General features: G+C 38.0%; 1 protein-coding gene and 1 long non-coding RNA gene across 3 annotated transcripts in view; one reads left to right on the top strand and one right to left on the bottom strand.

Annotated features, from left to right (window-relative positions):
- Positions 1-6,921: 6,921 nt before the first annotated feature.
- The window catches only part of igdcc4 (immunoglobulin superfamily, DCC subclass, member 4), a 57,814-nt gene continuing 37,537 nt past the window's right edge, over positions 6,922-27,198 (bottom strand). Inside the window, exons 5-20 of the mRNA XM_004539616.4 lie at positions 26,376-26,510; positions 25,414-25,566; positions 23,653-24,063; positions 23,404-23,568; positions 22,570-22,707; positions 21,828-22,004; positions 20,523-20,735; positions 20,158-20,256; positions 19,814-20,000; positions 18,575-18,702; positions 15,960-16,130; positions 15,698-15,826; positions 14,462-14,564; positions 14,166-14,346; positions 13,810-13,938; positions 6,922-13,075 (exon numbers count right to left, since the gene is read on the bottom strand). Coding sequence (XP_004539673.1) covers positions 12,557-13,075; positions 13,810-13,938; positions 14,166-14,346; positions 14,462-14,564; positions 15,698-15,826; positions 15,960-16,130; positions 18,575-18,702; positions 19,814-20,000; positions 20,158-20,256; positions 20,523-20,735; positions 21,828-22,004; positions 22,570-22,707; positions 23,404-23,568; positions 23,653-24,063; positions 25,414-25,566; positions 26,376-26,510 — 3,038 coding nt within the window. The 3' untranslated portion in view covers positions 6,922-12,556. The remainder of the gene's footprint in view (positions 13,076-13,809; positions 13,939-14,165; positions 14,347-14,461; positions 14,565-15,697; positions 15,827-15,959; positions 16,131-18,574; positions 18,703-19,813; positions 20,001-20,157; positions 20,257-20,522; positions 20,736-21,827; positions 22,005-22,569; positions 22,708-23,403; positions 23,569-23,652; positions 24,064-25,413; positions 25,567-26,375; positions 26,511-27,198) is intronic.
- On the top strand, positions 17,204-25,685 carry LOC143414671 (uncharacterized). Of its 2 annotated transcripts, XR_013095368.1 has the most exons (6): positions 17,204-17,273; positions 18,526-18,575; positions 20,466-20,663; positions 21,855-21,924; positions 22,551-22,732; positions 25,523-25,685. It is a non-coding gene; the product is annotated as an uncharacterized LOC143414671 (long non-coding RNA). The 2 variants fall into 2 exon arrangements; XR_013095353.1 differs by lacking the exon at positions 22,551-22,732.

The raw sequence follows: 27,198 nt of genomic DNA, 5'->3' as shown, positions 1-27,198 counted from the left end.
CTATGTGATTTGCAGTACACAACGCTTACACGTACTTGGAGAGCTGTAAAAGTGGGTCACCCAGCCCACTGAGAGTTAGCCTGTACCATTCACTGATGTGGAAATAAGTCTTCTGCAATGGGCCCAGCAAGGCTGCACTACCAAACGCTGCCACAATCAGCACCCAGCTTTAAAGGCTTCTGCACAAACAATCAGTCATTTTCATGTCTTTGTTTTTATGGCAGGGCTGTGCATGCTACTCCAAACTGCGTTGAGCTAAAAATGCCATGTCGGTAATTAATGATTGATTTAATCATGATCAAAGGTATAAATGTTAAGAAGTAACCAAAATCTGTAATTTTGGTTTTAAGACTCAGAATTTGAATCAGAATGTGACTGTTTTCATTGTGATTAATTAGCAATGAAGTTTTTATCACAACATGCACTGCTTGCACATAAATTGTATTTTTTATCTGAGGAACAGCTTTGTGACTTTTTTCTTTGGGGTTTTTTTTGTTGTTGTTGTTTTTTTTTTGGAAATGTGAGTGTTTTCATTATATCCTCCCTGTGTTCCAGTGCCTTAGTCATAGATATAAAAGAAAATATTTAGGTTTGCATTCAAGTCAAAAAATTTTTTATATAGAGTTAGCCACATGAAATTGGCTTTCTCTTTTACTGATAAGAAGATAGTTGAAATACCTAACATTTTATTGTTATCAGTCATAAACACTGTGAGAAGAAGTCACATTTAAGGACTGTGTGTCTTTATATAACCCCATCAGATCTGCTGTAATCTATGCAGAGATTTTAATTCCTGCAGCTTTGACATCGGGTCAGAGTTGGATATAATGTAAGGGCGAGTAAAACCCTTGTCAGATTACTGATGGCCAGGAGCCAGCACTGCTCTCAGCAAGCTCTCACTGGCAGGCAGAATGCAGGTTTTAATCGGCATGCACCTCGCAAAGCTGGAGGTTCTCCTCACTGTGTTTGGCTCTCACCTATAGCTTGGCTATTGTAAATCCAGTGTGACGGGCTTATGTAAGGAACTTTCCTACAAGGCTGTGGAAGTGCATGGTTTGGACTGTAAGCAGGATGGGAAAATAAGCACAAGGCTGGTAAAAGCGAAAGAGAAGCAAATAACAAAAATAACTGAACCATAACCCAGCACTGTCACTTTTTACTGATACATTTTCACAGAGTGTTAAAACCTTTCCACCCAGTCTTATCACTTGTCTTAGAAGAAAGCCAAGGATGTGCTCTCTTTTCTAAACTTGAAAGGAGAGTATACAATCTTGCCTCTGCTTGTAGTGTAGAAAATTGGCATACACTGCTTTTTATAACGGCTCCTCCTTGGGGTCCAGCTGGGGGCAGCCAACAGTGAATGGATAGTGGCACATAGAACGCAAAAACAGAAGAACCTGGGGCAAAACAGTCCATACCTATTACTGATAGCTCACCACGTCTTCTTTGGTTATAACATGCCCTGTGGAGTTACCTTTGACAGCTACTTTATAGTGTCTTTTAAAGCTTACTGCAAAGTGTACAGGACTGACTATCATTTCAGATATATGTAGTCCAAATAATCTATGTTGCTCTCGTCCTCTTATATTCACCCCTCCCTGACTTCATTCCAAAATCTTCCACTTCATCGTTCTTCATTCTCTTTCTCCTCATCCTCTGTTTAGTTAGGGGAATATTTGATTGGCAGGTGATATCCTCTCAGGATGGCTCACATTGAGAAAATGTCCTGTCTGCAAGTAGTGTTAATTCTTATGTACAGCTTCAGTGCTGGATGATTACAATAATATGTTACTGAAATCACATTACCTTTTTGTGTAACACAGTATACCACTCCCTAATTCCCTAATTCCATTATATTTATATTTACTTGTGTGACAAAGGTTTTTCTTATTTTTATGTTATTATTATTTATTATTGGAATAAAAGTATGTTAGTGGTATTTTTATTGCACAAAATTGAGAGAAATTATGATGAAAAAGTGCAAAGTGCATCGAGGACAGAATCAACTATTCTCTGCTGCAAACGCAGTGTTGGCTCTTTGCAAGAATTTGCAGAGATCATGCTAACACAAAACTTATGGAAATCTCTTTAAAACTGAGTAAGTGCAAATCAAAAACAAAGCAACCAAAGGTTGATCTTCAGCAGTATGCAGTGATGAGCAGTGAGACTCGTAGATCTGTAACCTCTCTGTATCATTTTCTGCAGTGAAATTGATGTGAAATACTCCTTGGGCTGGTTTGCAGCTTTGTGGTCAGCTTTATGTTTTTACTTAAATACTAGAAGAAAGATCTTACATGTATCCTCATCCACAGGAAGAAATAACTATTTAGTATACACCGCAACATATGTAATCCTATGCACAATGTGGGATTTATTTCAAGACTCCTGTTGCCTCCAGTCTATTTATTGGTGAATGCCAAGAAAGACAGCAGACATAGAGTGACATTCAGCTGAAGTCATGGGGCCATATCTTTGGAGGATGAATTGATTCATGTTGTTTACAGAAAATTCTGACCCTAAATGTTCCAGATGAACTCGAGACTCATCAGATCAGAAATATTTTTGACAAAAAGTTGAGCATTCAGAGTTGTCTTCCTACCAGCTTGAAGCAGTCTGGTCATTCTCCTCTCTTCTGATCTATGGCATCGTCAAGACATTTTTTCCAAAGAAATGCCACTAACTGCATCTTTTTGCTTTTTCAGACCATTCTCCGCTTGATGGTTGTGCAAGAAAATCCCAGTTGGTCCGCAGTTTCTAAAATACCCAGACCACCTCATCTGACACTAACCATGCCCAACTATGCCACATTCAAATTCACTTAAAGCACCTTTTTTCCCCCTCACTATGATGCTTTGTTTGAACTTCAATAGGTCATCTTGAACATGTCTACATGCTTAAATGTACTGAGTTGCTACTGTGTGATTAAATAGTTGTGTTAACAAGCAGGTGAAGAAGTGTACCTACAAAGAGTCCAGTGAGTGCCTGTACTGACTAGTTAAATGCTACTGGTAGTTATTCAATTGACAGAGCTATTAACAACACAATAAAAACAGCTGATTTGTTATCATAGCTGAAATGACATGTAATAAATAAATAAACATTTGGTATTTGTTTCTTATAAAAAGGTATTTTGTAGTTTGTGTTATGGTCTTAGTGTCTGAAGCTGTTTTTCTTGTATTCCCAGTGTCTGCAAACAAAAAGATTACTTTGCAAATGCTTGCCAACCCAGGATGCCTTCTGTTGTATACTTTGAACTGGCAGAGCCCACACAATTTAGAGGTGAACTGAGCTGGAGTGGTGCTGAAATACAGTGTAGTAGTCTTGTAGTAGAACAGTAGCAGGGGCAAGAAGAGGCAGAATGAATGGGCTGATTCAAGAACTTCACACAGGTATTTCCCCACAGGCACTGAGCTTTACCTCGTTAGTAAAGCCCTCACCTGACTCTCTGCGCTCCACTTGCCTGACTCGCTGATGATATGAGGTATGCTGAAGTAGCCTGGAGACTATGCCACTGCTGGAGGACAGAAACACAATATGCTGCATTGATAAGTACAACATAGAATGAAAATGCATCCACGTATGTTTGCCTATTCACAGGGCAGTGTGATCTATTGTGTTCATATGTGTCTCTATGTTTAATTGAACCTTCCCACCTTTCAGACCTCTGCAAAGGAACCCAGCCCTCTGATTAGCAGTGATGAGTGGCTGGAGAGATAGTGAGACCAGACCCCTCTGTCACTAAGTGAAGGCTTTTATCTAACCCTTCAGGGGATTCTGCCACGTGATGTTGCCTCAGTGCTCCTGTCTTAACTCTCGTGCCCTCATCTCACCCTATTATCTCTATCACCTCCATCTTTGCCTTTTTATTGTTTAACTCTTTCTCTGCTGTGCACACACACACAAACACACTCTCATTATCCATCCACACAGATAGATGTGCAAATGTAGAGACACAGAGTTCCTCCACCTTTGGTTATTTAAATATCTACCTTTTTGTACAGTATCCAAAACCAGTTTTTCTTCTTTTCCTTTTCTTCTTCTCCATGTATAAAGATAAAATCAAACAGTAGGAACGCCCAATAATGTTTGCATTATATATAGCATATATAAATAGCCAAACCAGGTATGAAGTCACAGCAGCATATGTGCTCAGGAAGCAGTCCATGGTGATGGGAGTGGCACACACTTTACTGCTTTTCAAGAACTATCAGGAATGACCACACTGCCCTCCAGTGGCTAATCTAAAAATTGCAACTTTAAATCAGAACAATACGAATTCCTGAGTCTGTGATGGGGTGGGGCAATTGATCTGGTTCTAATCTGGCTTAAATTTATTAACAATATTATTTTATGAGACCAATTGTCACTTTGTAAACTATAGATTCAGGGAAATGTTTTTATATATATATATATATACTGGGTTTTTCTTTAATTAGGCTCAGGCAATAGCGAGATCCTTGTATTTTTCAGCACTGTTACTCATGTACAGATGGATAACAGTGCTGCACTATGCCATCAAATAAGTTTCCAAATGACTGACAGGTGCGTGCCATTTTATCGCATTAATTTGTTCTACCATAGTCAGCTCTGTTTCTCCGGTAATTCAATTTTGTTCAGAGCCTAATTTTCACTAGAAATAGTTATCACCCACCTTAATATTACAGTGAATAATAAATGCATCCTACTATTAAAGTAAGTTAAGTGATGCTTGTATGAGCCAATGTCTCTCCAGATATACCCTTTTGCCCAAATGTCTGCCTAAAAAATAGATGAAAAAAGGAGGTGGCAGCCTGTACGACAAACTCAGTGATATGAAGTCTAAAAACAAATGGGTGACAATAGTTACATTTTATATTGTAAATATTACAATAGATAATGCCATTTGTTGTTTTACTTGATCTAAGTGGAGCATTTAATACAATAGGTCATAAGCTGGTTTTGGTTGATGACACTTCTCTATGTACTGAGAGTGAATACCTTAAAATTCACTCTCAGTATAAAAATCACTCTGGGTGGAAAGAAAACATCCCACACTTGATGGTGACTTCCTAAATTCAGTCCACACTTGTATAGTTTTAAGCATTCCAGGATCCATGTGTGAGGTATTGAGCTATAGGCTGTCTTGTTGTCAATCCAGGTGGTGGGACTACCTTAGTCTACCAGTAGCTGGTGTGTTTCCCCAGTGGCATTTTTGACTGTTCATTTGTGGGATGGACTGAGCTTTGTACCTGTTCATCTTAGCCGCTATGATGCCTAACAGGACCTTCCATGTGGTGCCAAGGGAGATGATTGGTTGGATGGGACTTGTCCCTTCTGGGGATCGTTGTGGATCAGGACTACCCAGCCTTCAATTAGCCAAGAAGGCAAGCCGACAGAGGCAGTGTGATGCTACAGGCCATGTTCTCCTGGGAAAACATCCATGTGGATCTTCCTTGGACATATACCGGTTCATGGAATCGGTATTCTCTGATGGCTGACTTGGCCTCCAAATTGACTAGATCTCAGTCAATCCAATCGAGCATCTGTGGGAAACAAACAGTATTTGTTTTTCTGACTCTGTAATTATATTTTTTGATTATTGTTGTTCATAGTTTTGGTTTTCTTTAGTTCTTAGTGATTGTAGTCTTTCCTCCCTTAGTAGTTATCTTAGCCTGTGTTTAGTCTCTGTCTACTCTATGCTTTTACTGTATCCCATGTTTCATGTCTAGTCACCCTTGTCGCTATGTTCCCTATGTCTCCCCAGTTACTGTGCTAAGCTTGGGTGTCCTGAGTCTGAGTTTCGGTCTGTGTGTTTCCTGTTTTATTTTGATGGTCCTCGTCCTACATCAGTGTATCTAGTTTTGCTTTCCCTCGTCTCATTATTTCTGATTAGTCCCAGCTGTGTTTCCTCCTGGTCCCCATCCCCTCGTGATCCTACCTGTGTATCTTAGTCCTCAGTCTTTCCCCTGTCGTTTCGTACCCTCTCCGTGTTGTGTTTTGTCCCCTTAGTGTTCTAGATTCATTCTAGTTCATGTTTCTTAGTTTCTTGAGTCTAGTTTAATTCTAGTTTCCATGTTCAAGGTTTTGGTTTGTTTTTGTGAGTTTATTTTGTGGAAAGTTCTCCCAGCAATAAAGGCTGTTGCTTTAAGTTAATCCTTCAGTCTCTGAGTCCTGTGTTTGAGTCCTACATTCTGCCTGCCACAGCACACAACATGACAGACACATGTCTATAAGTTTAACTCCATTTTAATGTGTTACATTATGTTAATTTTACATTTTTCATTAAAATTTGGAATCGCATTGTCTTACATGTCTTAGTTTAATTGAAGATCCTTAAAACTGCATACTGTGCATTTAAATACTAAGCTAAATCCAAAAGGTTTCTTGATAGATTAGCATAAAGAATTACAGGTGGGCCACCTGCTTCATGTCAAGATTTTTTAAAAAATCCACTCTATTACGGCACCTCATAATTATTGAATGTTAAAACTCTTTAGGGGACTTTTAAAAAAAAAGGAAAAAAAAGGATATGTCCTGTCAGCTAAACAAATTGGCAGTAGCAGTAGCTTTGAAAGTGTTGCTTTCAGATTTCTTTTGCTGTTATAAGTGTACTACTGTACCTAGTATAAAAAAAGTAGATGTTTTTTTAATGCATTTGTTCTGAACAGACATTTTAGTATTGTTAATTAGCTACATCCTTATTCACATAGTCATCTGCTGAGCTTATTTTTTACATCTCTCAAACATTAGGAGATAGGATAAATTTTAACCTCTGAGTGTAACACATGCTCACATGCTGCGAGCTCCCCTAATTTCTTAAAAGTCATTTTACAGAATGCAAATGCCAGAAATAGAAATCAGACAGAGTAAAATTGACTGACAAAAGTTATAGGAAAAAAAATCCTTATGCAATTTGGCATAGACACAGAATCACACTGAGTGTTGTTTATATATGTATTTTTTTAAATGTTTATTTACAGAAGAGAAGTCCTCACAGTTGCTGTGAGTTTCGACATTTTCACATATGGTAACACAGCGGAAATATTTCTACAAACCACAAGTAATACCTATTCTGTGACTGATTCCTTTGAAATAGCAATGCATCTATCACATGGCCAGCATCACCATGACTAACACTGAGTAATCCATCTCTTGTTTTACACACTAAGAAAATTGCACTTCTAGAAATGTAAAGATGACAGACCAGATTTGCTCGTGGCCAAAGATGAAATGCTAATCTATTAAGTGCTCCTACAATTTGCTTCTACATTAGCATATGCGATTAATGACATTTTGCTCGACACGCAATGATTACAAAGGTGTCTGAGTAGCTGCAGAGCATCGCTGGTGGCACATGACTATAGTCTGTGCATACATAATAAAAGAGGCAGAACTGGGTGGGTAAACACAAAACTAGAGATAATGTACCACAAAAAAAGTACAACATTGTGACATCACTGGACAAAGCAGCTCACCACAAAGCACCAGAACGTACAAAGAAAAGCTAGAGATAGAAATGCACTGAGTGATTTGTACAAAACAACGTATCATCTGTGCATAAGATTTTCCTTGATTTAATTCCCAAAAAGACAAAATGAGGCTTTGTTTGACAACACATGACACGTATCTGAATTGAATATGCAGGCATGATCCTTTTATGCAAAGATGGGAGACCTGAGTTGAGAAGAGACTTTTATTTCTATAGAAATCTGTCTGCACTGAGAGGTATAACCTGCCTCAGGAGGGGTTCTCTTTAGCCCTTCTCCCTAGGAAAAAAATACTTTAGTTTACAGTTTAGCAGATTTAGTCATTTTTTTTCCTTTTTTATGATTTTTGCCTTTAAACTTTTAGAAAATCTTGGTAATTACTCATATTGCCAAATAATAAACAACATTTGAATGGTTTCCTTTAATCCCTCCTCTCATGTGTTGAACTCCTCAGTGCAGGACTAGACAATCCAAGTCACTATAATGAGTAAAAACTCACACTGAGGTAAAATGAATCACAAGTCCCATCCTCTGTGAAAACACTTGGCTAACAAAACAACAGTATTCTTACCTTTAATGTTCTACTTGTTTACAAAATGTGCAGTATCAAGAGACTGATCAGAATCAAATGAAGTTACCAACATGAGGTATAGTGTTTTAATTAACCCTTACAAAAAGAAGACGAAATCAACATAATTATCAAAGTAATTATCTTCTCTACAAAATGAGAGAATGAGTCAATTTTTCTTTAGAAATGTGATTGTTCTAGCCAACAAAAAGGTGTACAAAGAAACCAAGGTTTTATACATATACTCAAAAGAGTGGCTAATAGTGTTAACAGAGCTCCTATTAGGAGAGTATACATCATTTATGCTGCAGGCAGGGTTATGCTAATCGCCATTTCATATCCTCTGTCACCTCCACACACCATAATAATTCACTACTGCATCAAGACTTAATACATAAGTGAAACAACCAGATAGAAGTGAAATATCAGTTGGGGGGGGGGGCATTAAACTATGTCTACCTAAGATTTTGGCAACTGCAACGTCATGAAATTAAATTCCTTCATGGTGGATCTGATGGTGTCTTTACTTGATTAACTCCCAAGCACAAACTAACTAATTTTCAATTGTTTTAAATTGTCCATGACAAAAAATGGTGCATTGGTATAGAGAATATACCATCTCTATGGCTACACTTTATGTGCAGTGACAATAGAGTCTGAAAGAACAGCACCTACATTCAGTGCAGTGTTTTGAAAATGAAAATGATAGTTGTGAGCTTCATTAAATCTTTGCTCATAAGATTTTTTTTTGTCATTGTACGTTTTCACTGTGATTTTCTAACATTGCCTTGATTCAGTGATTTCCATCCAAACACAAAGCTTATCCAAACAGAAGTTGCACATTATGAGTGAATTAGTACTTCTTTTCTGAGCATGGCTCATCATGGCTGACTTGGACTGAGAGAGGTATGCTGAAGATATCAAACTGGAATGCTTTTGAGAATGTTTCTGCCAGTATTCAGGACATACATGCCTTTTAAGGATACCTACTTAGAGTAGGCGCTAAGTAGAGATCAGTAACAGTGAATTTCGCGTGTAAAATAAAATTTAAAAAAAGTTGGTGCTTTGCTTTAACTTTTATAAAAGGCAAATCTTAAAGCACGAGTCAGAAAGCTGTGGCTGCATTATTCACTAAACCTTTAAATTGTATATCATAGCAGGTATGCTACTTTACTAGCAAAAGGAAACCTGCTTGGAAATCACTGTTTGGAAAATGGTCACATGTAAAACATGCTTACCAGTTTAGACTTGTGTGCACAATAGTGCAGCAGCAATTTTTTACCATGTGAGCATTTGGTTGATTTGCCTTCTATGGACCACTTAAACTGAGTGCCAGACCTTTTTAATGTGGCATTTTGAAGATGTGTAATAATAATTTCTGTAACTGGCAGTGAATCATCCAGATGCAACAAATATCACTTTCTTTCTTAATTAATTTCCAATCAATGTTTCACACAGGGTTTCCACACATTCATTTCTGTCTGTAAATGACTGCTATTGTATGTGAAAAATAAATAAATAAATGGCAGTCATACTTTGATGTTGGGTAGATAAAGGTCAAGGCAAAAAAAATTTTTGAGAAATTTTGGCAAGGAAAGCATTTTTAGCAGGAACACTGAACACACTGAGCTTTTTTCATTAATGTCAACAAACAACAATTTACATTTCTGCTGCTGAAGTATTTGAGCTCCTTTATCACTGCTAGAAAAACAACCTGAGAGAAGATGAGACATCATAAACAGGGCTTGACTCAATGCTAAGATTATATTTTGAGATAGATGACATTATTATTACTGCTCACAAGCTCTGCGGACCTGCTATTGTTTTAGAGTTGAATCTACAGAAAAAAAAAGAAAAAAAAAAAGAAAAGTCCCCCTAGAACAGTATTATCATTTTAAAAACTCTCTTTTTGAAGTGAAGCACCTGATAAAGCCTTTTGAAAATGTAAGTTGTAAAAGGTATGCAAAGACTTGAGCCATCTGTAGCTATGAATTACTTTGTCTGATGAGTAATGAGTGTCGCACGTCCTTGTCATCATGCACTAAGTATCCAGGCCAGAACTCTTATTATACATTAGTGACCTGAAGCAGGCAAGAAAAAAACCCAATTTGATAGCCTGCTTCAAGTATTTTCACAATTTTACCTTATATTTAGGGCAACTTAAATTCAAAAAAGTCATAATCCAACATTTTGTTTATCATTAGAACCCAATAAAAACCCTAACATTGGATTGAATGACCGGATTACAGAAACTGGTAGAACGTTCCTGTATTTGGTTCTACTTTGACTGGAAGTATAGTTCTGAAACCACATGCCACTGGGTGGATGAGTTTCAGATGCATCACATCAAAGCCATAGGGTTATGTATTTTTTTTTTCAGTAGAGCAATGTTGCAGGAAAGGGTAACTTTACACTGACAGACACAATCTATTTGAAATCTGAGAGGAAGCTGCAACGCACTAAAGAGACATAATTTCCAGTTTGAAATAACACATACAGTCACTGCAGGACGATTATTCCTTCAAATATTAAATGCTGTAAAATCAGACAAGTTAAGAATAAGATCTCAAAAGGTGCTAGTTACATAAAACTACTTAAATCACACTGGAAACCGTCCTGAAAATAAATGAGGTAGTGCTGTTGATAAGAAGTAGGGATGCACCAGTCTCTACCCTCCTTGAACCGATGCTGAATCACTGCTTGTAATATGAACGTTTTAATTTTGAAAATGACTGATTGAATATAAAAGGAACAATTTCAAAGATAAAAAAACCCCATTAAAAAATGGATCCCATATAGTGCTGAACAAATTTATTAGATGACCTGTCATAAAAACAAGAAAACAGAAATATTTTAGAAGTCTGTTAAATACACATTGAAAACTAAATATATAATTTTTGTATTTTTATACCCAAATGTCGACCAGCTCACTGAACATCTCTGAGAAATCAGAAATTTATAAAGCATATTATAACATCCAACCACTAAAACTATTTTTTTGTGTTCATGAAGGCTAGATAACTGTAATTTGGCTTTACTATTCTTCAGCTTGTTTTTTTTGTATAATAGTAAATTTGAAAATTCATTGCTAACAACAATATTTATAATTTAACATAAGAAATATGATTTCAATTAGAGATTGTACATACTGTCCATTACAGAAAAAAAAGATTTGGGTAGGTATCAGTACTGTTAGTCAGGTTCAGCAATGGCATAAACCACACTTTTGGCTGACTAATAAATTTGTTAAGCACTGTATATTTTTTCCTTCCTTTCTAGCTGATCTTGTTGATGTCTGTCAAAATCAATGCAAAGAGTTGTGGACATTTTGAGTCAGGCAGAATCAAGTCAAATACACTATATACTTTGAATTGTGGCAAGTATTTCATATTAAAAATACATTTACAGAGGGGAAAAAAGTATCTTGACACAATGGCACAGTATCTTGACAATAGTAGGGACAATGGTGCATCCCCATTTAGGAGCTAAAGAAAGGAGAGTGGACTACAGATGTACAGTTGTAACACCTCCTCTAGTACTCCCATCAACACAAACCAATACCAAAATAAACATCTAAATACTATAATTCCATAAATGACATATAAAAACCAAAAGAAAACATGTTTTACTTTTCAATTGTCCCTGGATTACAAAATCACACCACAGGGATATATGGCATTTTGGAAAAGAATACTTCACGTTCCACATCTGTATACTTCATATGTTTCCAATTGACATTTTTTGTACTTGGACTCAATGTAATATTTAGAAATATACAGAGGTTATAAATGCACCTAGAATAATTAGGCACCTAAGACCCCCACATTCCAGTCATGAAATGTATCTAAATGTGTGTTTACACATGACTGTTTGAATTTTACATGCAATATCGAGGAATTAGCGAGGTTTTTAGCTTTCTGTGTGTTTGTATGTGTGTGTATGTGTGTGTGTGTGTGGCTGTGGACCCTGAGACAGCAGGTGGCTGGAGAGAGGCACAGGTGTTCTGCACTTGCAGAGTGTGAAGATACTCTTTAAGGCTTATTCCTAAGTGCCACACTAAAGTAGCATCCACACTACCAAACCCAGGGAGACCCTGTGCTTCCAATCCATTCATCAGTGATGATAACCTGTCCAAGCACTCACTCACGGAAAATTCCTGGCCTTTTCTCATTCCTGAGTGGAACAGAGCCATTTACGACACAGTGAGAAATACCTTCTCCAATTCATGTCCGTCTGCTTGGTTAAATCTTTTTCCTTCCTATGGATAGGAAAGACCCAGAGGAAACTGTGGTTGCAATGATAGAGAATGCATACCCATATACAGTACTCTACCACTAAAAATATACCGTATATGTTTACTCTATATACACAAGTATGAAACAATGGATTCAAAGTACCTATAAAACTTTGCAAGGAAGAGAAAGAAAGCTAATAATGAGGTGCATAAAAATAATCCTTGGGTTTTTTTTTCCTGGGTACATAAAAGAAAATCCATATGGGGTTGATGCCCTGCATGCAGAGGCTATGGGCACAGATAACTGTGTGCTGCTGAGGTAGAGTGGACAAGTCCGGTGCTGACAAAGGGGGAAGGGGACAGGCCAGGAGAGATGGCTTTCCCTGCTGCAGATGGACAGTGTCTAGAGTCCCCATTTTCCAGACGCTCTGACCTCAGCACAATCTTAGGAGAATGGAAACCATTGGTTAGACCCATTTCCTGATGTGGTGCTGTGTCTGCAGTCAGCTGGTGTCCTGTATCTTCAATTTCCCCATTGTAAGTAGCCACCAGCTTTACTGAGGGAAGATTTGAGGAGCTTTGGGATAGTGACAGTTTTTCTAGATGTTCCTCTTCTTCTTGCGAACTCGGCTGGCTCAAAGAGGAATACTTTTCCTCTGACAATGAGGGTCCCAAGGTGGTGTTAGAATCTGTGTTTTGATAGCCCTCCTCTTCTTTCTCCCTCCCTGTGTCCAAAAGCTCAGAATGAACAATGACTTCTGCCTCAACCTGGTTACTGCACATGGATGTACTCAAATTATCTTCTTCCTGCAATGAAACAGTGTCACTGTTACATGAGATTTTCTTTTTATTAGTTTATCACCCCGAACAAATGAATTCTCTGACAGTTCTTCATTTGTTCATTTACCCACAATGCCTGTGCTAATGTAGGATGTTACTTTTCTTAGCATACCCAGCTAACTAGCTTCATCAGCTAAAAACAAAGTACTTAACTAACTACATTTAATAAACAAATTATTAATGTTGGAATTAACTAGCGCTGAGATTAAATGCAAAAAATATGCTTTTTTCCCCTCTTTTTTTATAGCTCAAAGAGGTGAATATGCTGCCCTGGTGATGTGCAACTTGGGACATAGTCTTTGAAAACAATATTTTACTTTATAAAAACAATATTATCTACTGTTTAAAGCCATCCAATGCACATTAAAGTCCTCATTTAGAGACTGGATGCATTAAAAAGTCAATTGTCGCAGCTAAATTTAGCTTAATTAGCCTGATGTTTATGATAGCATCTGGCAGTGAAAATAATGATTTCAGGTGGTAAAATCAATCACCAGTTACAAATTTTGTTAACCTCATTCTGAAATGTATTATTCGTTGATTTAAAAGTTTAATAGGGTGTAAGCATGAAAGATTTAGCAACATGTGATGTGCGGCTGGGTTTACTAAACTGTAAATTAGAAATACAGTTGGAGAAAGTCTTTGAGAGAACAGTTGTTGCCTTATATACAATGTAAGTCATATTTTGTTCAATAAATTACCATGCCATTATCAGTGATTAGCATGTTGAGAGCTCCATTCACGAGTGTTGGAGAATCTTCTATTAGGGTGTCTTTGTATCTTGTGATTCTGTTGGCCCAGTTATGGCTTACAGAGCCGTTCCAGGCAGCCTATAAAATGAACAACATAGTTGAAACACCAGAATCAGTATTTTCCCTCAACAAAATGTGAGAGTTATAAAGAAAAAAAATGAAAAAAGGGGAAAGTTTCTATATATACAACACATAGAGAGAAAATATCCAATGCCCATCTAAAAATAAACTTTCCCCTTGAAGATGTAGACCTTGGGTTCGGGTGCAAGGGCATCACCTTCCCCATTCAATGGATTATCACTTGCCATCAGACTCTGCTCTTCTGGGGCCTCTGCTGGCGGTTGACCAGACTCTTGGCTACCTGCTGGCATCAATGTCTCCAACTCATAGCTGTTGCTGCACTCTGGTATGTTGGAGGGAATGGGGCAGCCTCCTCTCTTATACTGAGGTATCACAGCTGTAGAGTCCAGAACCCCAGATAGCTCCCTATTTAGAGCAAACATTAACACACAGATACATTCTATTTTACGTGTCCTTTTGTTCATAAGCAGTAAAACAAGTAAGCCACTGTATGAGTGCTAAAACTCTAGAGTAATCATACCTGGATTTGCTGTTACGAAAGCTGAAACACATGCAAAGGAGGATGCATATCAGTCCTAGGCACACACCCACTATAATGCCTGTCACTGCATGGATGTCCAGCTCTGTTAAAAATTGAGATAACATGGAAATAGAAAAAAAATCTATTAGTATAAACAACAGGGCTTTTTTGCTCTTCCAGATATACTGACTATAACTTTTGATATTTGATCTGCTACCTGAGATTCATGAATTGTACAAAAATACTATTATTTGTAAAACTTGTGCAGGTCTGTTATATAAGGCCTGCTAAAATGCACTGATTTCTTCAGGTAAGTCAAGCTTATAGCAGCAAAGCGATGGGCAACATTTAAGAGCAGACCTTCATTAAAATGAATTTATGCTGCGTGTTTTTGGCAGTTTAGATTAGAAGAGGAGAGGAAACAGATGGCAGGAGTTCTCTTTCCCAGCCGACTAGCTACCTGAGTCCCACTTCCACTGCTATTTGCAAACACTATTAAAGCCCATATGAACAAAAAAAACTGTTACTCTACCTTTCTTTATTAGGACAATTGCCTGAAAAGAAAAAAACAGAACAAAAAAGCATTTTGCTGCTTCTAGCACTGATAAAAATATTCCAGATACCATGTCCTCAGCATAACTCCTAACTCGTGCTTTAATCCTTAATAGTTCTTGGGGAAGTTAATGGCTCTGTGTTTAAAGAAAAGCAGGGCATTTAATAATTACGAAAGCTAAAACGCTGACTGATGGAATTAAAAAGTATGTAGTGAGACTGCAAGCCTAATCACAAATTGACATGAGAGTAAAGAAAGTACATTCATAGCAAATTCTGTTATGTACACAAAGCAGTAATTGAAAATTAACCCTGGGGTCACTGATGAAGCCACCCTTTGATATCTGACATTTTAATATATTTAAGATGCAGACTAGGAGAAGAGAAATAACAAGCTTATGGAAAGCTAGTCTTTCTCTGCCAGCTGAGACAAATTACTTATTTTAATTAGAAGGACTATGTGCATATACAGGAAGTGTGAGACTATCATTAATAGTGTATGTGTGCTTGTAACACAGCGAGAAAGATTAGAAAACAAAACAGAGGAAACCGGTAACTTCTGCTTTCCCACAGGACTATATAAAACGACATTAAATCTTTTACAGTACCATGAAAATAATGCATTTTCATGGTTTGCAAAACTGCAGTTTTATATAACCCATATAACCTCTGCTTGACACATACCTTGATGGCTTGTGTGAACTTCCTTTATAGGTGAGTAAGGCCCTGGCCCCACCTCAGTAGATGCCCCCACCTTAAAAAAATATCTAGTGCCACTGGCCAATCCCTGGACCTCTACACTGGTAATACTCCCTGTGAGAGAGAAAACAAATCTTAAAAAAGGCAAAATAATGTGTTCTCTCATAGAGAGAGCAAATATTACTGTAAATATAAAAATAAAATATACATTTAATGCTGTTTATGTGTCGTGAAAAGAAACACCCACCATCCTGGGAGACGTTCTTCCATAAATGCTCTGGCTCACTGAGGTTGCCACTGTACAAAATCCAGTAGCTGATGATGATACCATTAGGCTCCAGTGGAGGGTGCCAGCTCACCAGCACCGACGAGGAGTCCAGCGTAGTCAGCTGCAGCTCCTCGGGAGGTGTGGAAGGCCCTGGAGGGGAAGGGAGGGTCAGGTCAGTAATTAGAGCCCAGAAATGAGGCCTCACAGCTGGAGAATGTATATTGTCATTGTGGGGGATTTGATATTTGTGTGACAACCATCGGTGTCCTCATGTCCCTACCACCTGGGTACAGGAGAGAGGGACGTGCAGGGCAATAGGAGAAAGGACAAGGGGCCCAGGTGATCACACACAGTAGTGGAGAGCATGATGGGGTTACTGGTGTCAATGTTATTATTAAAAGTGGCCCACTCAGCACTTATCACTCACATCTGGGAGAGAAGTTGTTGGCCAGAGTGAGAGCTACTACTACACTTGGGTGTTTTATTAGAGCTGTCAGTCATTATCACCGCCTGCTTATTTCTATGTTTGCAAACCACTAGCCAGCCAACATGCTGATTTTTACATGAATGAGCACACACTCACTTGCATCCACAAGCGCACACCTTCATACCCATAAGCTGCACCATCTGAGGATGAACTGCATACAATTACCTTGCTAGCTGGAGAAGAACATTGACACAATTTAATAAAACTGGCATAATAATCATAAGTTAATCCAACAAAAAGCTCAACTTTTATAAAGGGGTGTGTTGGTACAGTCATATGAAAAAAGTGCACTATTTTTCAGTTCTGTGTTTTTGTTTATCAGGACACAGAAAAAAAACCATCTGGTCCTTAGCAGGTTCTAAAATTATTTAAACATGACCTGAAAGATGAACGACAACACGTAACATAATACACCAAGGCAATATCATCATTATGCTATAATGATCGGAGCATATATGCATGCATGTTTGTATGTTCCCCATCTCCTCCAAGATAGGTGGATCAGTCTTGATGAAACTTTGCATAAGCCTTCCCTAGGACATGTTATATACAAATATTTTAAACAAATCCTGCAATCGTACGTATTTGTACATTTGAAGGCTCAATTAAACACTAAATGAAATGTCATAATATATAATATTATGGCACAATATAACATATCGGCATCAAACAATAATGATCGTAGGGTATGTATGTTTGTTTGTATAGGTTTGCTAGCAGAAGCAGTGTGTGAGGTGCACCCTTGCTGCTAATCAAACACACTTGATTAGCAGCACCTGGTTGCTACTGATGATCAGTCAGCAAGTGTAAGTATAAAAGCAGGGGTTTTAGTAGTTTCCTACTAAGATAGTGCCTTTTGGAATATGTTTAAATCAAAAGGTTAAATCTTGCACATTTTCATTATGTTATTTTCTTTAGATGCAATTTTTTAATTATTATTATTTAGAGGTAATTCTGAATATTTCTTGACTTTTGCTGCTGTAGCAAACAGTAAATAATGTCCAAAAAGGGTAAAAGAAAAATATGAACAGATTTCTGTTTATGCACAGCAAATAATGCACACCATTATATCTATAGAACACCAAACCGAGCATATCTTTACAAAACCTTTGTCAAATGTTAGGCCGTCTGCCAGCTAAAACCTGGCTGAAAAGGGACATCACAGGTCAATCTGCAAATCTACAACAGGATTGCAAAAACATAAGGTGCAGCAAGTTTCTGTTAAAGTCATGACCTCAATCAGATTGAAATGCTGTGGCAAGACCTTAAGCCATGCATAAATATATTCTCACAAACCTTAAAGAACTGAAGCAACAGTGTCAAGAAGAGTGGGCCAAAATTCCTCCGCAACAATGTGAGAGACTGATTAGTTTAAACAGTAAATAATTACTTCAAGTTACTTGAATTTATTGTTGCTAAAGGTGGTTTTAAACGTTACTGAACCATGGAGTGTACTTAGTTTATCATACACTGCTTCTGCATTTTGGCTGACATCATGTAGTATGTCATGTGTTGTTCATCTGAGGTTGTGTTTAAATCATTTTAAAGGGCTAGATTTTTGTTTTAAATTCTGCTCTCATGTGTAAAACCTTAGAAATGAATGAGAGTGAACTTCGTCTGCCACCTGTTAAAGGGTAGGAAGGAGATTTTATAACTCTATTTTGAGATGAATTTATTACGGAGGGCTTAAAATATACACAATTCCTTTTTTTTATTTGCCCACTTAAAAGAAAGAAAGAAATATTGTAGTTTCCTTGTCATGTACTCTCTATTTCTGCAGGAAACAGGGTCCCACACATCGATATGCATTTAAAAGCACATTTTCTCTTTTGGCTCAGAGTAGTTCTTCATGAGATGTTATGGTTAAGTGACTTACTCAAGTGGACCGCAAACAATATGAAAGAAAGGATTTTTCATTTCTCTGCTTCACATACATGAAAGAAGACCTGATGGCTGGAGGATTCACTTGAAGTGCATATTTAATATGAGTTCTTGAACCAAATATGTGTCAAGAACCATCTACAGTAGATTTAGTGCTTGTTTTTTTTTCATCAACAGCATACAGAAAACCAACTCTGAAATATCCAGGTTGAAGCTGAAAACTTACGGTCAGTGAGAGTGGACTCTTCCACAGTGCCGCTAAAGGGTCCTACCACATTTGCTCCATTAGACTGCACTGCCAGCTCATAGCGAGTGAAGGGTTTCAGTGCCCCAAGCAAAATCTCTTGTGCAGAGCTGGAATATACAAAGATGAGAGTCCTGAATGGGTAGTAGTATAGGTTATGTCGAAATCACATGGAAAAACACACATGTGCTGTCTTAAATGACAGTGGTCTTCTGCTACAACAGCAGAAGACCACACCAGGTGTCACTCCTGCCTAAGAAGAGGAAACTGAGGATATAATTTGCACAGTCTCACCAAAATTGGACAATAGAAGATTGGACATCTATTGTCTGGTGTGATGAGTTTTTATTTCTGCTGCAACAGAAGATGGTAGGGTCAAAATCTGAAGTAAACAAAAAGATAGTTTGACAATGTCGATAGTTCAGCCTGGCGGAGGCATAATGGCTTCAATCTCATAGTCTACCCGAGTATTGTTGCAGATACTGTTTGTCAATTATTGACCTCAGTGTGCTCATCTTTCGATGGCTACTTCCAGCAGGATAACGTGCCATGCCACAAAGCTCAAATCATTCTGGTCCTGAACATAAGCTCGCTGTACTCAAATGGCCTTCATAGTTACCAACAGACAACCTTTGATATGTGATAGAATGAGAGAGTCTCATCTCACATGTGCACCTGACAAATCTGCAGCAACGATGTGCTGCTATCATGTCAATATAGACGAAAACTTGTAGAAATACATCTAAGAACTTTTAGAATTAAATGTCATATTATTTTTAATATGACATTTAATTATATACTCTGAAGACTGATAATGAAAATACACTGTCTGCTAGTGAATAGAAAACAGTTTCTTTTAAGAAATGAATCCAAGCTGCTCTTAGAAAAGAAAGCAAGCAAACAGGTGTTTTTAAAGCGGTTTTCAAGGGGAGAGGGTTAATCAGTTCAAATACCAAGAGTGTACAAAAAAACACAGGAATCTGTAATTCTTAGGGCCAATTTCATTCTAACAATATTACATCTCTTGAGGTTATACGTTATTTCTAAAGATGTTTATCTGAGTATTAGAGTTCTTATTAAAGTCCTTTTTATAGTTACTAAGACCACTTTTAAATAGGCTTAGTCAAAGTGACTTTATCAGGATTTGCGCCATTCAGGTGCAATATGGCTTACATATTGCAAACATCATTGAATTTCACATGTGTAGCCTGGTATTCTGACCTGGTGTAATAGGAAACCATGGATGCGTTGGTGGTTCCTGCTGGGCTGCAGCGCACTGTGTAGTCGATGATGTGTACATTGTTGAACCGCGGTTTCTCCCATCGCAGCCAGATGGAAGTAGAGCTGTTGGCTGTGGCTTGGATATTGCCCGGGGGCAATGGAGGTGGTGGCCCAGGCGTTGTTGGTGCTTTAACATGGAAGTGAGCTTTACTTTCTTTGATTCTTGGAAAGTGTAATTTTTGTTTTCTTTTTCATCACACCATAGAGGTGATGAAGGTCAAGACATAAATGTGTTGCATTCATTCATTTATTTGTGCATGTACAGATTCAAAAAGAAGGCTTACGTGCATGAGGCTTTTCTGTCTTTCCCTTCCACACTGCAGCTGCTCCATCTGTCTGTTTATTGAATGCCCATAGCCTCACCTCAAACTGTCGGTCAGGGCCTGATACCAATATACAGGAACAGAAGGAGACACAATGATATTCCTATTATGCACAACTAGAGATCTCTAAGGATGGTGCATGCTAACAACAATGGGCATTTGTGGTGGTACCTGTAGCCAAATGCTCTAACGTGAATGATATTTTTCAAAGAAATGTTGAATTTGTTTTTTGTTTTTTACTTTTCATTTTACTTTTCTGCCAAGGACAGGGGTAAATAAAAAACCCAGCAGTCATCTGCCTTGAATCAAACATTCCAAAAACGTACCCAGCCCAGTGAGGAGATGATATCTAGCCTTCTTACGGAGCCTGATGGTGTGTGTCTGTGTCGTCCTTTCCCCATTGGCCGTCTCTTCAGCCTCGACTTCTCGACAGGACAGCTTGTAACCAGAGACCAACGTGTGATTGGGTGAGGGCTGCCATGTGACATTAAGTGTGTTCACACTGGCTCTAACTTTCAGCTCATTAGGAGCAAAGATCACTTGAAAAAATGAAAAATGAAAAAAAAAAGGAATTAATTCCAGATACATGTATTATTTAAATGAACCATCAGACTTTCATGACAGCTATAATTTCATAAGATGCTTGAGTACAGTACGCAGTTCATCTATTCTGTGTTTTATAGTATAGTGTGAAGTTATGTGAGTTCCAAAACCAGGAGAAAGGAGAGTGAAGGGTGTGCCAATGCATGGATCTAATTACTTAGAGTTGTTAATGTTGTGAGACATGTTACAGAGGGATTTTTCAGTCCAATATTATTTTTCAGGCATCTAATATTATCTATCTGGGACTGTTGTTGATGGCTTATTGGTGCGGCTCTCCAACACAGGCCCAGTTTCTTATTTAGCTCCATTGGAAAATTAATTTCCCATCATTGATCTAGATTATTTAGGTGTGATTTACTTGATTTTGGAGCTATTGTCTGTATTGAGATGTCTGTCCTCTCTCTATTATGATGGAATTAAATGGCTCAGCTTGAAAAATTCAGCAGCCTCGGTTCTTTCATGAAATGATGACCAAACTAAAAAAAAAACTAAAAAAACCCAAAAAACATCCTTGTTGTGAGCAATTTTGTGCAAGAATGGTTTTGTGGTGAACTAAACCTGCCAATGATGTCAGAATGTGCAGAATTAAGCTTGCATCTATCTGTGATGAGAGGCTTGTGACAGTATGACAGGATATAAATATTTAATGGCATCGTCCTTTGCAAAGCTTCAGTGTTAGCTAACACATTGGTAGGTGAGCTAGCACACTAGATATAACTTATATTGTATTTGAAGATGGTGTTAAAAGTAGTTAATATGAAGATATCCTGGCAGTTTGCCCTGAAAATCAACCCATCATTTTGTACTGATAGTGAGCCAGTTCAAATTGCACCAGAACAATCTGGATAAAGAGTTCTACTGGTAAGAGAAGAAATTCAAGATGAACTGTGCCTTCAAGAAGAAAGATGCAGTTTATTGCCTTACTTTAGGGAAGTTTATTTCAGTTTATTTTAATCATGTAGAAAATATTTAACATTTCACTTTAAACTATGTTTGTTAAGCAAACTATTATCTAATGTCTTTCTTACCCATGCTGTCATCGCTATCAATGGGAGGTGTCTTGTGCTGAACCCACTCGGAAGGAACCCCAAAGCCAATGGCAGTTCCAGCAGCTATTCTCAGTAGGTAAGTCTGGCTGGGTTGCAGCCCTCTCAGTGTAAAATGTGTCTCATTCCCCCCCACCTCCATGGAAAACACAGAGTCCGCTGTGGGAACACATACCAATGATGTGAGCCATGAATAGAGCACGACTATTATAGGATTTTTAAGACTGATAAAGATATTTGATGATTAAAAAATATTCTTCTATGAGCAGACTGTTAGACATATAAAATGTAAATGTTCTCTTTATGTTCTATGGAATGTGGGCTCTATTTTTCATAAATATGATTAACATTACTCCTATTAAGTTGTTTTAATAATTATTTGAACTATTCTGCATTTAATAACTTACACACTAAAAATAATTTACATTAATAACATACAAAGAATAAGAGATGCGTCAAAGGTTTTCGCATTTTGTTTTGGCAACTTACACTGTCATTCAAGAACTGAGTAAATGCAACCTAAAGAAACTTTAATGTATAAATCAATGGAAAATGAAAAGTATTGAGAAACAAAAAGGTATTATATTAAAAGTCATTAAAGTGGCAAACAAGAAAGCAACAGAAATGTAAGAACATTAACCAAAGTGCTATTGGGCAACAGGTGCGACGAGTCAGCTGCTAGTATTTCTTGTTTTCTCTGTGCAGCTTATGTTAGGACACTTACGCTGATCTAAAATGCTGTACTCAATGCGGTAGTGGGTAACAACTCCACGACTCTGCTCTGAGGACAACGGATGCCACTTCACCTTGACGTCTGTGCGGGAAGTGCTAGCTATATACAGCTGAGGAGGGGCACTTGGCACTTCAAGAAGGAAAAAAAGAATCAAGTGAGATTTCTGACACATATAAGAAACCTATGCTATAGATGTGCATGGTTACTGGACAGAAGAAAAACACAAGTTGTCCAATTCATATTTTGTCAAACTTTAAGCATCACAAGATTTTTTTTAATGTTTAATTAAATGTGTACTGCATTTATGTGGCAATGGTATGGAAATTTGAATTGCACTTTGAATAACAGTTGAAAGGAAAATGCTCAATTGAGTTTACATACTACGTCTTTTTCAGTGATACCACTAATAGTCAATCAATCAATCAATCAATCAAAATTTATTTATATAGCACATTTTTAAGACCAAAGTACACCAAAGTGCTTTCCAGTAAAATCGCAGTACAAATAAAATCACAATAAAATATAAATTACAAATATATAAAATATAAGATAATTACATAATCTAAATACAGAGCCAGATGTAAATTACCCTAATTCGCCTTAAATGCCAGATCAAACAAATACGTTTTTAAACGTGATTTAAAAGACTGAATGGAATCTGACGCGTGCAACAATAGTAATGACTCATGAGCGCTTAAATGTCCTGAGTAGTTGCAAGGTTGACAAGCTTATAATATATCTTCTTTGAGTGACTGAAGCAACTCAGGCTGTTCTTACTATACCTTTGCAGCTCTATTTTATCTGTATATCAGTGTGATTACTCACCATCCTCCAGCATCTCTACAGTGATAGGCAGAGACGGGCTGCTAGCACCCATGGGAGAGTAAGCCACCACAAATAATGTGTAGGTAGTATGGGGCAGAAGCTCTCTGAAGAGATATTCAGTGGTGTCATTGTTCATTGCAAATTCATATTCCCCGTTATCAGAGCCTGAAAGTTGAAAACGTTCAAATCAAATGTAAGCATGCTTGCCATGTGGCCTCACATACACAGATTTGTGACACAAAGACAGACCTGCAGTGCTGTGGCAGTGCACCGAGTAGCCAATGATTTGATCTGAGTTGTACTCAGGTTTCTCCCAGCTGAGCAGGGCAGTTGTGCTGGAGTATGGTGTAGCAGAAAGGTGGCGAGGAGGGCTGGGCAGACCTTCCCTCACAATGACCGTCAGCCTGGCAGTCGCACAGGCTGTGCCAAGCCAGTTCTCTGCTATGCACTGGTAGTAGCCTGCATCTTCCAGAGCCAGCTGGTTAATTAGCAGGACTCCGGGGCTTTGGGTCTTTACTCGTCTGAATGACTTTATAGGCTGGCCATTCTTCAACCAGTGCAACACTGGAGGAGGTTCTCCAGAGCTGTTACACAAAAACCTGGCTGTGTTTCCCCGGGAGAGGGACACTGTCTCTGGGCCCTGAAGAATCACTGGGGGGGCTGGAGAATTAGAAGAAAAAGTCTGAGGTCATTCCATGTCAGTTCATGAAGTGGCTACCATCTGAACACCTCAGCTTTGCCTGAAAAAATTGAAAGATACACTTCGTAACCCTTTTAATCCCACCGGCGACAATTGTTGCCGTTTTAACCCCCCTATTACAATTGCACATATTGTGTGTAGTGCATGTAAAGTGCATGTAAAATGCATGCACTTATTTTGCAAGGAAAAATTTGGGATTAAGTGGGTTAATAGGAACTATGGAACATTTCAGGTCCCTACTGTCAAGTATTTCAACAGATGTAGGTAGGCTTGTAGGCATTTTTATAGCCTTGTTTCCTTAAGAGGCTTTCTCTAAAAATGGATTTGGTACATGTTGTCATACTTGAGGAAAAGCATACTTTAATGAAAATTCATAGAGCCAGAGTACCAGATCTTCACCATGAAAAAACTGGAGGGACCTAGCGCTTGTACTTTTTTCATGATAATGAGATTTTAATGTGGACCCTTAGAAAAAGAAGAGAAAACATCTAATAAAACATTTTTGAGAAAACTAATAACAGTAGGTGCATGGAATTTGCAAGAAGTGCATCTTTCAGTTTTATTATAGACATGTTTTTTAAAGTAACATGAAGCTATCACAACTCTAAGTTTTAGCCTACACCTCCCAATATGCAATGCAGAAGTCTTTTTGCCTCCTTTACTTGCATTGTGAATGACATGTCTTACAAAACAATATACTGCTAATCCTACTACTACTACAACTACTATTAGTAATAATAATAATAATATTAATAATAACTACTTAATTATTGTCAAAAAATGAGAAGAAGCATGAACCAGAGAGTGAAGAACTTCCTGTACCAAAAATCAAACCGAATGTCAGTTTATAGATATTCACCAGCAAGTGAGAAGGCCAGACACATTTATGTTAAATGTTTCAAGCCAAAGTTAAAATTGCTAAGTAAAACACATTTTCAATTTAAAATCAAAATGAGCTTTGCTAGTTTTGGTTTTTAATAGTCCATCTTTAATATAATATATTAATTCATCTAATTTAACAGACACCAGCTAGGCATGCCCATCTTTTTAAAAGAGCTCTTTGACATTAACATTAGCAGTTAGACGAACAATTCCATAACGGAGAGTGTTATATTTATTGAAGATTTAAGAGACTGTGGTTTATGTATGATTCCTTATTTTCTTTCTCCTCCTCCTGATTAATGAACAGAGGTCTATGTGAAAGCCAGTGCTCCTTCAGAAATGCCTTAAATTGAGAACCAACCTTTTGACATTGGTGTCTCCATGAAAAAGCTTTAATCTTAATATAGAGAACATAACACAACTCCTACCGGGTACTTGCAGCTCAGCAGCAGCAATGACAAACTCTCTGGTCCTGGGCTTGTTGGCTCGGCAGACATAAACACCAGCATGGTGACGCCTTGTGTCTCTAATCACCAGGTTTGTTGCAAGGACGACCACATCAGTAGACATGGGCTTTCCGTCTGATCAAAGAAGAAAGCAAGAGAGAACAAAGGAGATCGTGCTGATGGGAGAAAAAGGACACTGGCCTTGAGAAAAATTGAGCTCATTTCGCAGGCTTTCAGTTGCCTGAGAAACAGCACAAAAGACAGAGATGTTGCTTTGAGCATGGAGGGATTTGACCTGTAATCACAAAAACTGACCAACAGGTGGCTCTGTGACTTTTCAGTCTGGGATCACTGAGCTCTCTGCATTGGCACACTCCTAGGCTCTGTGTGAAATCATTCCCTATTCACTATATAGACCCTTATTTACTTTGTCCGCCATTTTGAGGAGGATTTATGGCCACCAACTAAAAAATACGAGGTGAAAAAGAAATGGTCAGTATTTAAGCTCCAACGGCCACGTTGCAAATGATAACCAGAATGACCAATGCATATATAGTCTTCTAAGAATTGATTCTAACAATGATTCTTTGCAAATTCAAATGTTGCTGAGTCACAGGATGTGAAAGGATTTTTTCCCCATTAACATTTCATGTGTGTGTATGGGTGGGTGTGGACAAATGGTGGAGGTGCGAATGAATTGATGTGACAAATCACCTTATGTAAAGCATGACTCAATGCAGGATAAAGCAGTTGACAAGAGACAGCTAATATCAACTTTACACCTGCAGCTACTGCAAATCTGATCCTCACTTGCTGATGTTTGTTCTTTGGGTGTGTTTGGCAGATAAACGGCGAGTGAGGCACTGATAATGACAGACAGATGCAGTAGAGTACAAAAACAAGAGGCACAGAGAGAAAAGTGTAAGATAATTTGCCAGTATTACCTTGTCTGCTCCAGGACACCAGTGGTTTCGGCTGGCCTTGAGCCATACACTCCATCACGGCAGGATGTCCAAGCACAACTGAAGCATTCTGAGGTGGTGCCACAATCACAACTCTGTTCAGGGCTTCGGTCGAGCCTATGTCAGCGAAAGAAATGTAAGCTTTGGCAGTCTGGACCAGTAAATATCACATTAGACAGTGGTGAACCCATTGATCCTGATCTCGCTCTTCAGGGTTGCTGCCAAGATTTACAGCTCTGTTAGCAATTCAAATACACACTTTTTAAACCAAGTAGCTGTCACAGCAGTTTTGCATCAGTCAGATTTGCATATATACAAATAAAATCATTATCAAGTATTTAGAAAAATTGTGTTCTGTATTTCATTTAAATCCTACCCTGCCTTCAGGCTAAACTGCAGAGAGGTTTGAAGCTGTATTCAGAGAAATTCATACAGCTTGCATTGAAACGTCTTGATGCATTCTCAATCATCCAGGTAAGTAAATCTCCAAAGGTTGATTCTGTTCATCTGGATGTTTCTCCCACTGAAAATGCTACGTCCAGATGAACAGAATCAACCTTTAGAGGCTTGCATTGAAACATTTGAGTCCTCCAGACTCATTAAAATGGTGGATGTAGATATGACCAGAAAGTGTTTGACATTAAGCATTTGGTAGGATGGACACTGGAATGTTATTATTTACATGGAGCAATGTGAACCTTCACTAACAGATTTTGGACATACACCAGAAATCAAGCCTACACAGAATGCTTGACTGAGGGGAGAACATAAGTGATGCTTCTACAAACCAATTTCTGAAAAGGTT

Source organism: Maylandia zebra, linkage group LG1 (assembly GCF_041146795.1).
Source record: "Maylandia zebra isolate NMK-2024a linkage group LG1, Mzebra_GT3a, whole genome shotgun sequence".
Taxonomy (NCBI): domain Eukaryota; kingdom Metazoa; phylum Chordata; class Actinopteri; order Cichliformes; family Cichlidae; genus Maylandia; species Maylandia zebra.
The sequence above is the reverse complement of the archived record's forward strand: the minus strand, read 5'-3'. Positions and strand labels throughout refer to the sequence as shown.